The 12,573-nt window shown below is 43.4% G+C and overlaps 1 protein-coding gene across 2 annotated transcripts in view; it reads right to left on the bottom strand.

Annotated features, from left to right (window-relative positions):
- FAM120A (family with sequence similarity 120 member A) overlaps positions 1-12,493 on the bottom strand; it is a 55,273-nt gene extending 42,780 nt beyond the window's left edge. For both annotated transcript variants that reach the window (XM_064454278.1, XM_064454279.1), the window contains exons 1-3: positions 11,463-12,493; positions 5,467-5,713; positions 569-651 (exon numbers count right to left, since the gene is read on the bottom strand). In XM_064454278.1, the coding sequence (XP_064310348.1) occupies positions 569-651; positions 5,467-5,713; positions 11,463-11,936 (804 nt within the window). In that variant the 5' untranslated portion in view covers positions 11,937-12,493. The remainder of the gene's footprint in view (positions 1-568; positions 652-5,466; positions 5,714-11,462) is intronic.
- Between the last annotated feature and the right edge of the window lie 80 nt (positions 12,494-12,573).

The following is a 12,573-nucleotide window of genomic DNA, read 5'->3' as shown; positions in this document are numbered from 1 at the left end:
TGTCTGCTTGGCAGATGCACAAAGCAAGTGTGATGAAGCAGCAGAACAGACATACTGTAAACTAAGAGCATCAGACACAAGTTACTTGTCTCAAAAAAAAAACCCTCTACTGAAGGCCACGTTAGCTTCCTTGTGTAACCTATTCTCTAGCACATTTACACTTTAAGTAGTACAGAAAACTGACTGTTACACACAAACTCCGATCAGTAGAAAATAAAACATGGTAGGAAGATATCCAGCTAATTATTCTTGTCAGCTGAAGAACATGACTAAACAAGAAATTCTTCTCTTAAAAACAGAAGAGAGTAAGAAGCTACTCAAAGCCAAACCACACTGAAGCTGTATGGCTCATGTAACTCAAGGGCACTGAGGGGGATCACAAAGGCTAAGTTTAGCCTTGTAAAGCTAATTGCCCCAGGTATCCTCTGCAGTCAACAGAGAGACTGAGACACCAGAGGGTGACCAAGAACAAGAGACCTGCATAGCTGCTGTGAATTAACCTATTACACTGCTCTAACCATTATGATTGATTTTAGCTTAATTGCTCATAGTTGTGTTCAATTTGTACCTTAAGTGAAGCTAGCGGATGTTCTGGACCAAGTAAACTCCAATGAAAGGAAGCCAAATCTTCATCAGGTAGAATATGATTACCTAAAACATAATGCAGAACTTTATTTAAGTACACCATCAAATGTTACACACTGTTTCTACATGCAGCAAAACAGATTTGCAGTAAGTCCTCAATTCCTGATCATTAGGATTAAAAAAAGAGAGATTAAACTTGCAGATATCTTTGTGTTATTCCAGAAAAAGCTAATCAGCATGCTGCTGCTGCAGCAAGATATACTTTCCTCTGTTTGAGGAGCACTTTTCCATGAATCCCAGCTCACTTAGAGAAGAAACAGAGCCAGTCATGACACAGGGTGTCAACCTTGACCTGGCATATCCTGTTAGGGGATCCTCAACAGGATTCAGTAATGCAGATGCAACAGTGTAAGAACACGCTCTATTGCTCTCCGACACAAGCTGGTAAGCCCTTCCTGCATCCAGCATGTGTCATTACTGATCTACAGAGCTGCCTCTGGAGTATGCGCTCTGCTCCATCACACAGCCTAGGTCAAGCAGCAAGCCACAAGGCAGATTTATGTAACCTTCAGAAATGCGGGCAGCTCCAACAACATGTAGCAGGTTCCCAATTCCTGACATTTCTTTTGCTGACCTGACCAGGTCAGACAGGAGCCTGGGCTAGCAGCATCAAGATAATTGGGAAATTATGTAGTTGTTTCAATGAACAGAGATAGCGGCTATGTTTACCAAGCTGTTCATACCAAATGGAAGATCGCTGAAATTATTTGGGAGGTTTTTTTGTGGTGGGTTTTTTTTTTTGTTTTGCTTTGTTTGGGGTTGGTTAGGGTTTTTTTTGGGGGGTGGTGGTGGTTTTTTTTCCCAAACCACATCACACTCAGAAAAAACACCTAAAAAATTCTTACTAGGAAACATTTCAAACATTTGAATTAATCAAAGACTAACTAATCAACCACTGACAGAGTTCAGTGTCTGTGGTTCCAAACTGTACTACTACAATTCTGGTAGAAAACTTAAGGATATTTTCAATATCTGGTTTTATAGAGCAGCAGCTTAGCAGTGAATGCGTAGTTCTCACTGCTGTTAATATATTTACAGATTATTTTTTTTTAATTTCACAGTTTGGACTATTATCTTGAACTCTCACCTACTCATGAAGACTATGACAAGGTTCTCTGACTATGACAATTCTTTATTTTCATAATATTTTGCTTGTAAAATAGTTTAGTTTGCTTTTAATGCTCTTTAACATGTGAAAACCAAGAAAGCTGTCCATTGCCTGGCGACTAGTAGATGCCTTCTTAGAAAGAGAAGTCTTTGTGTCCAATCAATACTTCACCCACTGCTGAAATCTCCAGCAAGGAGACATTATAATGTTTCTTCATTAAGAGCCAAACTTTAAACTCACATCAGAAATATTTATCAAGTTTGTATATAACAGCTACACTCTTACTAATCTAATCAAGGTAGGATTAGACAGCCTTTAAAATACAGGTCTGAAAAAAATCAATTACAGCCAGACCACTGAACGGTTTTGTGATAACTAACAATAACTCCTGCAGATGCTAAGATTACGTTTTAAAATAGTCAGAGCTTCTCTCCCTTCCACCAAAACCTCAATCTTGTTTGGTCTCCATTTGTCATTTCAGTTAATTCCATCCCCTTGAACACACACATAAGCCAGTCTCACCATCTGATCAATTCTCACCACATACTGAATCGTAGAATTTAGGATATTGCAGTGCAGCAGTGTCTTCTGTAGTCCAAATAAGAAGTAATTCCTGAACTTACCTGATGTAGTTCTAAACTTTTACTGAGAAACAGAATGAGACTACATAACTAAACACGTTACAAAGTACTGTCACAGTGGGAAAGAGATCAACGTTACATAAGCAACCTCTAGTTCTTGACCTGGCTGAACAACCTCAACAAGTATTGATCTTTCCCATTTTAATGGCTTATTACAGCAGATGCCTTAGGTTTTAGTTTTTTTTAAAAGCAATTAGATACTAATTGAAGCCACTGCCCTTTCTAAAGAGTTCACTGAATTACAGCCCTATACCTCGCACTGTGTGTGCTTTTCTACTGATGAAGCTTGGTTTTTTTCTTTTTTTAATCATTCTGAACTATTTGAGTCACAATTTACAGAAGAACCCAAATCAACTCCCTGTTTACAACAACAGCAATTAGGATAGAACTTTTTAAGAGCACATTCTCAGAGGACACAGTATCTTGGCCACATGTTAACTACCCATGACAAGGATACTCCTTACGTTATAAAGCTAGAACTACAAAACCCTTCTGCATGAAAAGCTGTAAGAAGGAAAAAGTTACAATACAAACCAACAAGCCATGGTGTATACATAACCTTCCCAGAAAGTAATCTTTAAAACTTTGCCTAGTTGGTATAGTCAGAACAATATTTTGCTGGAGTATTTCAATAGAGACTTTATCCCTGAACATAACTCGATCCCAAATAATTTGCCATTGAGAACATTTTTTAAATTAACCATTTAGGTGTCATTCCTCAGGCTCCTCCAACTGGTGAATGTTCAGCTGAATCATTCAAGATTTTTTATTCCTTTCAGCATCCCAAAATTGACCCTTGAAGTTATGACAAGAAAGCTTCTGAAAACAAAGACATTTAAGTTTTCCATACACAGGGAAACAGATTTGCAGACCTAAAGCTGAATACTTATACAGCTATTGTGACAGCTTTGTCTTTCTGTAATTGAAAACATTAAACCAGCAGCTTAACTGCAATTATTTCAGAATACAGTAATTTATTCCTAAACAAGGTACTAGTATGGGGGGTTACACTGATGTACTCAGAACAGAAGAGCAGTGTAACAGATTCATATGCCTTCCCATGTAATCAAGTGCTCACTTTTTCTTTCCCATTGTGATTTTCCTCATTCTACTTATCAGGTTCAAAAGACACCCAAAAAGGCCACAGGAACAAGGGCAGAATAACCTGTGAACCCAGACAAGCCCTCAGATATTAAATAAAAAAATATAAAAATTCAGATCTGAATGAGCTACCCTAGCTTAAACATATGCCACACTACATAGAATTATGTGCCTCCATGCACTTAGTATTTTACTAAAAAAATTGAAGTTATTGTATTCCTAAGGTTGCAAAAGTTAAAAAAAGTTGCCAGTACTTTAAGTCAAACAGTATCTGTTTGTTGTAAGCATTGTTTATATCACCAAATACCTAGGTTTCATAATATTCACTAATATATATATATAAAAAAATAATAAAAACCACCTCCCAACACCCTCATTGCAGGAAGACCTCCAAAGTATCTTCTCTTCTAACCCTGACTTCCATAAACTTTATTCTGCTTACTGATACTGAATACACACACACAAAAGAAATGCAAAAGAATACACAAAACTAAACTTGGAGTTGAACTGTGTTTTTTAACGTTAGTACCAATTCAGAAAAAAAAAAAAAGGCACTACCAAATATCTCTCTAGTAATCATGTGAAATGACCTCAAGTTTCTTTCTCCTAAGAGCAAGCTGAAAAGTATTTTCTCACATAAGATATCAAGAGAGAAAAATATTCAAGAGCTTCTTGCATAAAATTACAACACCTTAAGAAACTATACCAGAATATTTTTCATGTACTATTTAATATAACCAAGCAATGCCTCAACTTGCCATGCAGCTGTAATTCTGTGACAAGTTAAAATGATGTCATTCACATGTACTTCTCGTTAATTCCATAACTGAAACTGTGAAACTGCTTTTCAAGCAGTAATTCTTACTCACTGAATTGGCATGCAACAACTTATTTATAGACTCCAAAACAAAGCCTCCCAATAGTAGTCTGTCATGCAATTTACACAGTTTTTGTTTTAAATTACAGCTTAACCAATCATCTGCCATTCCTCCATACAGCCATGCAGGCAGGTAACCACTCTGGATATTAAAAAACATACACTAATAAAAAGCAACTTCAACTTGTCAAACACTTGTGGCTTTCCACTGTAAGATGCATTGGTTCTTTCCTTCTTAACATGGAAGGTACCTGCCTGGACTAGAAACAATTTAATATTAAAGGCTACTAAAATATTAGTATGCTGAAGCATACATATATATAGCCTCTCTCATTCACAGCTTTCAAATGAGAAGTTTTATTCTTCTACCATGTACCCATACTAAAACACAAAGTCAGTGAGAAAATAGAAAATCTAGTTTTCTTCATTTGTTTTCTCAGTACAACAAAATCAAGAACATGGCTGCTCCATGCTCATTTACCCAAAAAGAAGTTAGAATGTTGTTCTAAGTAGATCATATTCACTGGAGTCAACTGTATTAGTAATTAATTCACTTCTCCATCTAAGAGAGCATGACAGCTATTCTCTACAGCTGATGTGCTGTCATGTTTGCTCAATACTCATTTCTGAGGGAAAAACAAGCCCTTCCACTCCAAACATCTTCACTCCATATATGTAATTTTTAGGTAGAATACAAAACAAGACAGAGGTATGCTTTCCCAGTCTGGGAAGTGTATTGTTAAGAGTAGACCTCATATACTATGTAAGACCAAAGCTAGTAGAACCACAATTGTCCCAATTACCCCCACCCACTGAGAACATTTTGGCTAGGTAGAGCTTTGCAGAATTCTTACTTTCTACTCTTGTTCCTACACAGCCAAAATTTGCATCGCTTGCAGGTCTCTGCAAATTTGGCATGTCTGGCCTCATAAAGATGCATCCGTCCTACCTCAAGTGTAACAGGAATGTCTGAAACAATGGAGTGTCTTTCCCAAGGTGCTTTGTCAAATTATACACACATTTTAAAATGGTTAAGAGAAACTGAAATCGTAAGTCTGACTACCAGCATCGAGTTCTTTTATTACTTCACTTACCTAAAAGAGCAGCAAAAATAGGAAAGCGATTTGGATTCAGGTCCAGTTGCTTGGCAACTTCATGCATTAGGTATTGGCTTGTTGTGAGACTTTTCCCATTACGGCTCAGTTTTAGGGCATGGGCACTGAAATAGTAAGGGATGTTGCACAATGCATAATCGGAGTCATATGCGACCAAACCATGGAAACCTTTTTCTCTGCAGAAAGCAATTACTTCTTGATGATGATCCTCAATGCTCTGTGCAACCTATAATGGAAGACAGAGTAATTAGCTACAGTGCTAAATCACAGTACTAATTTATCATATGTATTATGATATATTGTGTCTTTCTGACACTATATACATGCATTTGAAATGCTTGCAGTATATTTAAAGTAATTTTTAATATCCAATGACATAGCACATACAGACAGGATGTAAGAAGCACTCAAACACAATAAAAAGTTCTAGAAGCCTATGCACTGAAGTGGCATTATGTATTACTGAACTAATCTGAAGTAACTATTTATTAACCTTAAGGCTGTGGATACTTAAGCAGTTCAGCAAGCCAAGATGCTCCCTTAAAAAGCAATCATATGATCACTTTTTAAGTTTTGCAGCCCTGTTTTAAAAGAAACAAACATAACCCTAGGTGAACAGGGGTAACTTTCTTGACCTTTCAAATGTCTATCTCGCTGTGTTAAGCCAAATCTTTTCCTCCTTCCACTTTCAGACTATTCATTTATGCACAGCTGTCTCTGATGGTACCATATTGCTTCAAGTTTATAGCCCAAACTTCACCTCTCCACTCACGTTGCCTAGCAAAGCACATATTTTGGGCTACGGCAATCAGATGACTAGAACAGCCATGTTGTGCAGGGGAGACATGGGCCAATCCCTAACATTGGAAATATAAAACCAAGCCTTTCTTATCAAGAAGATTATACTAAAACAAAAAACCCCACAATGACAGGCTAGTACCTACAGCCCCACACACCATCAGGAACCACTACAACTACGGTATGCACACAAGCATGCAAAAACAAAGCGAGCTGACTGTTTTTGATGTCTAATCCTTTTAACTATCTACATAATAATGTAATAAACATTCAGTGATTCAGAAAACCCCACAGAAGTTGGGTGTTGGTATAACCTACCCTCACCAGATATTCAATTTTAACGACATAGCAAGCTATCCCAAAAAAGAATAATACAAAACTATTAGCTTCAGTCTCCACATAATGCATAACTACAGCGTTAGTGCCAGTGATGATATTTATTTCCTTGCAGCCGAAGCCCTGCAGAACAGGAGTGAGAGAGTCCTACACCTCTACAGCCCACTCCAATGGTCCCAGAGTCATCTGCAAAATTACTCTCAGCAAAGTCTCTCAGGAGAGTTTTTGTTCAACAGCAAATTTGCAGTGGCCTTTCCTTCTCTACTCCTGCCTTACCTGACACTGAATTACAGTCTCCCAGTGAGGTATGTAAAATTTTGCTTTTCCTATATAGCTTCAACAGATGTTCCCAGGATTTTGCTTGAAAGGGAAGCTGAACAGCCAGCACCTCACTCTCTGACACATTCCTACAATCAATAACCAGCTCGCTAAGGTCTAACTACTCCTACTGCCACCTTAAGAGTCTTAAGAAAATGTTACTCCTTCAGAAATGTGCTTGATGGACTGTATCAGAGTATTCCAGAAATTTACTTTTGTATGTGAGAAAAAAAGCATATTTACTTTTTCTAATAGTGATACTGTTGCCTAGCATAACGTGTGCCTGCTGTACACAAAATTGGAAGTGACTGTAAACATCTTTGGAAAATTTTAAAGATATCTCAAGGAGGGCAATTTAGGCTTCATGCACACACCACCTCTCCCAGTGTTTACATGTTTTAAATCAGGAAAATCCCCAGAGGTTTCTTTTTTTTTTTTATTAAGGGTAGATATATGTACATAATTTAAATCTATCTAGAATCAACATCTCTCCATGCATGACAACAACAGATCGTCTATAAAAACCAAAGTAAGAACTCTTTTTGCAGCATTAGGGGTGTCATGGGTGTGCAGGTAATACAAGAGGAAACTGCGCAGCTCTGATCTCCTATAAACTATTTCCTCTACCTCCACAGCCTCCAGTTCCCTCCCTTCCCATTTTATAGAGCTATCCAACACAGCAAGCTACCAGCATGAAGCTGCAGTACGTTTAGGTAATTCCAGAATCCATGTTCAAATAATTGAACTCTCATAGGAAAGAGAGCTGTATTTACCAAGGTACAATTAGCCCGCAGCATAAAACTCTAACAAGTTGAGAGTCAGGGAAATAGCTTACAGCTCTCACAAAAGGAGAGAGTCCGAAGATGCAACTATACCCAGGCAACGCACACACTTCAAAATGAACCCAGGGAGGGGGGATACAGGGGGAATCACAGCCAGGAGTTTGGGATCATTTTCAAGTCTAAAACTTGTGTAAACATTAATGATGCTGGATCATAAAGAGAAAATCCTGTCCAAGTAAACAGGCACATGCACATTTTGATACTGAGAACAAAACAAAGTTTCACCAAAGTATTAAAGCTGTTAAAATCTCTGCTGCTTAAACATTTAAATTTTAGAAAACCTGCTTTGCATGAAAATTTCTTTTAAGAATTATTTCGCCCTCCCCCAAACAGAAAAATACCAGGTCACAATTAAGCTAAAAACCAGTCAGATATTCGTTATAACGTGGAGGAACCTGGTATTTTTACATCCTGCTGAAATCATCTGCAAGTGATTTATAATTGTTCTGGATGGAAGGCATTACTCTTTCTCCCCTCTAATTACCAAAATCGATTAAATTCACAGCCAGTCCCTAGCTCTGCACAGAAGCCTTTACTCAAGGCTCAAACATTTCCTGAAAATATGGAAATCAGTTTCATATTTAAAGTTAATCAGTATTCTCAAACCCAACTTCTCAAAACGAAGTGAGAAAACACTAGAATTTGGCAGCATATGTAAATAAATAAAATCACCCATACACGCAAATAAAAATCACACCTTCAAGATGCATTTGCTCTTTGCCCACCAGGAAGGTTGCTAGAAAGTGTGCATGAGGGAGAACGTCAATAAAACTGGATTAAGGTTTACAGAAAAAACGATGTATGTGACAGAGCAGAGGTAGAAAGATAATAAGTTTTGAAAGAGAAGGAGAAAAGCAGAAAAGGAACGTGATTTAAGTACAGCAGTATCTTTGATGTGTATATGATGACTGTTACCCCTGTAACGGTGAAATATACTTCCCAACCTAAAGATGAATCAATTAAAACCAGAGCTATCCACAGTTTCTCAACAGCTGTACAAATGAAGCATCAAATGGGAATTGCCAATATCCTTCCCGTCCCCAAGACAGCTGACCAGTTCAGAGAATCAGTGCAGTTTGGACACGCACATGGGTGGCACAGCGATACGAACGTTCTCAAGAGCAACAAACCGTCCCTGCTGCCCCCTGCACCAGCATTTGGTAATGAGCACTTGCCAACTCACAGTGCTAACCTTCAGCAAATACCCACCCCGCAAACCTTCCCCATCGAAATAGTGGGCGTTTTGTCTTCGATTCATTGTTTCGGGTTGTTTGTTGTTTGGTTTTTTTTAAGTGATAGAAAAGGGACTCAGTCTGATGTGTCCTATCACTCCTAGAACTGTTTCCAGAGATTAAGAATAAGGCCTATTACTCAGAAACTGTAAAGGAGCTAAACTGCAACTAAGCTTGAAAGTAAACAAAGTGCTACAGGTGACACCCTTGTAAAATGTGGCAACTTTATTCGGATATAATGTACTTCAACAGAAACAAACCAGGTCTGAAACAAAATGCATTTAAAGGATTAACAGATGGTTCAACATGCCACAAGACTACTACAAATACCAAAATCCTATCAATATCAAAACTGCTGACTTCCTGTTGCATACTATGCATTTCAATCTTGCATTAAACAAAGTAACCGGTTTCACATTTTAGAAAAAAAAAAAAAATCGTATTTTACCCCATTCATTGCTTTTACGAATGATCGCTAAGTCTCAATAACAAATTAAGGAAGGTTTATAATGCACCCACAAACAGATCAAGGTAAATATCATGGTCCCTAAAACTTTTTGCTTAGAGAACAAAAGTACTTCCTAGCTAAAAAAAAAAAAAGAGTTCAAATGAGAGGATGTTTTTGCTGCCATTCAAATTCCCACCATCATTCGTTTCCAGAACATGTACATGACTTTGCTTCTACGCTGACCAGGAAAACACACTACTACAGCAGACATGGCCCTAACCTCTTCACTTTAACCAAGCACCAAGCCCAAGACATCACGTTTGGCAGAGCTCGACGTGCCCTGCAAGAACGAGCTTCACCTCCGCTTCCAGTTTGTTCCACACACGCTTTGCCCAGCACGGTGGCCCCGGCGAGCCAATCCCTGCCACAGCGGGGACTGGCCTGCCAGGGCCGAGCACGGCCAGGGCCACCGCAGGGTGAGACTTCCACCTCCAACCGGGCTGGGTGCCCGCTGCCTGCCCGGGGCGGGGTGCCTTCACACCAGCCCCTTGAGCAGAGAGCTGAAGGGAACGCGCTCTCCTCCAAGGATGGCTCTGGCCGAGCAAGCAGGGCGCTAAGAGAGAATAACAGCAATTCTCACCCCATTGGCAGAACTAGGAGAAACTTCACCCAAAGTCACCTTTTGGGTGAGCTCCTTCGAGAGAGCCATCTTTACCCCAGGGCTGCAACCCGTCCAGAATTTTTCTAATCCGACTAAAGGGCAGTACAGAAGCCAGATAACGTTAAGCTGCTGCTAGTGATCAAGCATGCAACTCTAAAGGTTGCATAATATTTTTCTACACACAAAAGTAAATTACGATAATAAAGCCTACAAGTATGCACCTCACTCCTGCTGCTCTTTCTTCCCTAGCAGGAAAGCCAGCAAGCAACTCTTAAAATTGCAGCTCATCCCAGAGCTTGTTTTTCTAGCATCCTGTGTTTCAATATATACAATTGCTCGTAAATCATGAACGCTGTACAGAGAGATGGGACACGTTAATAGTCTGCAGCCTTTGAAATTGCGGTCTTGGTGTCAGTGCGAGATCATCACGGACCCCAGCTCCTGCCTGAAGTTTTATGTTATCAGAAAACAGTAGCTCCCCCTTAAAATAAGTTTAACCGAGGAACTGTCAGACCGGTGCTCCTGACCCCACAGCGTTTGCTCTTACAGAGTAAGGAATGAGTTATTCTATGCTTGATCAAAAGCCCATTAATACATTTGGGCAATGCTAGGCAAAACCCTCGCCTTCGTAAACACGAAACTCAAACATCTCTATTTTGGAGCGAGCCATTTCACCTTCGGCGCAAGCTAGAACACTTCGCCTCAGTAAGGAACTTGTTGCAAATCCACCCTGAGCGATAACTAAACCCATTTTTAATTTTTATTCCCTTCGTCTTAATAATTAATTAGATTACGATCTTTTCGGCCCACCTGCGGCATCAAAGTCCCAGCCTCCCGAGCGGGGTGGGGGGGGCCTGGGCAAAGAAGGGACATTTTGAGTCAACGGTGCGGCGGCCCCGAAAAGAACATGGAGGCAAAAACCTCCCTTGCTGCTGGGCCTGGCTTCACAGCCAGAGGAATCAGGGAGGCCGTGGGCGCTGCCGCTCGCCCCGCCGACCCGCGCAGACCGGAGGCCTGCGCGAGTCGGCGGGGCGAGCAGCAGCACCGTATAAATAGCAAAAATCCCCCTGGGATTGAGGCCGCCGAAACGTGGGCCGCCCCCGCGGGCCTCGACGACATTTTGAGGCGCTGAGGGGAAAGGCAGGGTACCCGCCCCCCCCACTTCCCCTGCCGCGCTGGGCACTGGCAAGGCCCAGGGAAGCCCCCGCTGCCATCTTAGAGCGGCGGCGGCCTTAGAGGTGAGAGGTGGGGGCGCAAAAGAGCGGCGGTGAGGGAGGCGCTGTTGTCCCCCGGGGGGCCGGGGCGCCGCGGGTCGGGCGAGAGGCCCGTCTCCTCCTCACCTTGATGTGGAAGCGGATGAGGGCCAGGCGGATGCAGTGCGCCATGCAGACGGGCGGTAGGAACCAGACCTTGGGCGGCGGGGTGCCCTTGTTCTGGACGTGGCTGACGATCTGCTGCGCCGTCTGGCGCTCGTTGCCCTGGCGCTTCACCCACTCGTGGAGCCGGGCCTTCTCCAGGGCGCCGTTGAAGAAGACGAAGAGCTCGATGTTGCCGTTGAAGCAGGCCTTGGCCAGGGCCGCAAGGTAGCCCAGCATGTGGTTCCACTGCCCGCCGCTCACCCAGTCCGTGTAGAAGCCGCCGTAGAGCCGGTGCAGGCAGTTGTCGGCGTCGATGAGGAGGCGCAGCGGGGTCTGGGGGGGCCGCTGGCGGCCCCCACCCACGAGGCTGCCCCGCGCCAGTTTCTGCAGCTCGACGGGCACCACGGCGCTGGGGCAGTGCTTCTCGATGTAGTCCTGGAACCCCTGCACTCCCATGGTGAGGACAGGGCGGCGGCGGCAGGTGGGCGAGCGGGGGCCCGGCGGCGACGGGGTCTGGGCTGGGGCCGGGCGGCGCGGCAGCGGCGGCTGTAGTTGCGGGTGGGCGGTGGGAGCGGTGGAGCCGGGTGGGAGCGCTGGCTGCCGTCGGTGGCCGTTCAGGGGGGAGTTGAATGGATTAGTGGGGGGCTCATGGCTGCTGCGGCCGCCATGTGCTGCTCTCACAGAGCCATAGCTCGGGGATCCGGGCTGCTGCTGCTGCGGCTCCGACTGCCGGGGGGAGGGGGAGCGACACAGCGCGCAGGAAGCCAACCCGCCGCCGCCGCCGCCTGCGGCAGGGAGAGCGGAACAGGCGGGACTTGGCGGCGGCCGCCGCCGCCGCCACTCACAGGCAGCGCGGGGCGCGCACACGGGCACTGGAGGGAGGAAAGGAGCGGGGCGGGGGGAACGCGCCCCAAGCACCGCACCGAACACTGCACCCCGGCCCACCACCTTGGCGGCCCCCCGCGCTACGCTGCTCTGCCCTGCGGCACTGGGACGGCGAGGCCGGCACAGCCCGCCCGCCCGGCGCGGCGGTTGCATAACCCGAGCATGCGCGGGCGGAAGCGGGTGGCGGGGAAGGGGAGGGGGCTCGGGG

The sequence above is a fragment of the Phalacrocorax carbo genome, chromosome 6, assembly GCF_963921805.1.
Source record: "Phalacrocorax carbo chromosome 6, bPhaCar2.1, whole genome shotgun sequence".
Taxonomy (NCBI): Eukaryota; Metazoa; Chordata; class Aves; order Suliformes; family Phalacrocoracidae; genus Phalacrocorax; species Phalacrocorax carbo.
Note: the sequence above shows the minus strand (reverse complement) of the source record. Positions and strands in the feature narration are given on the sequence as shown.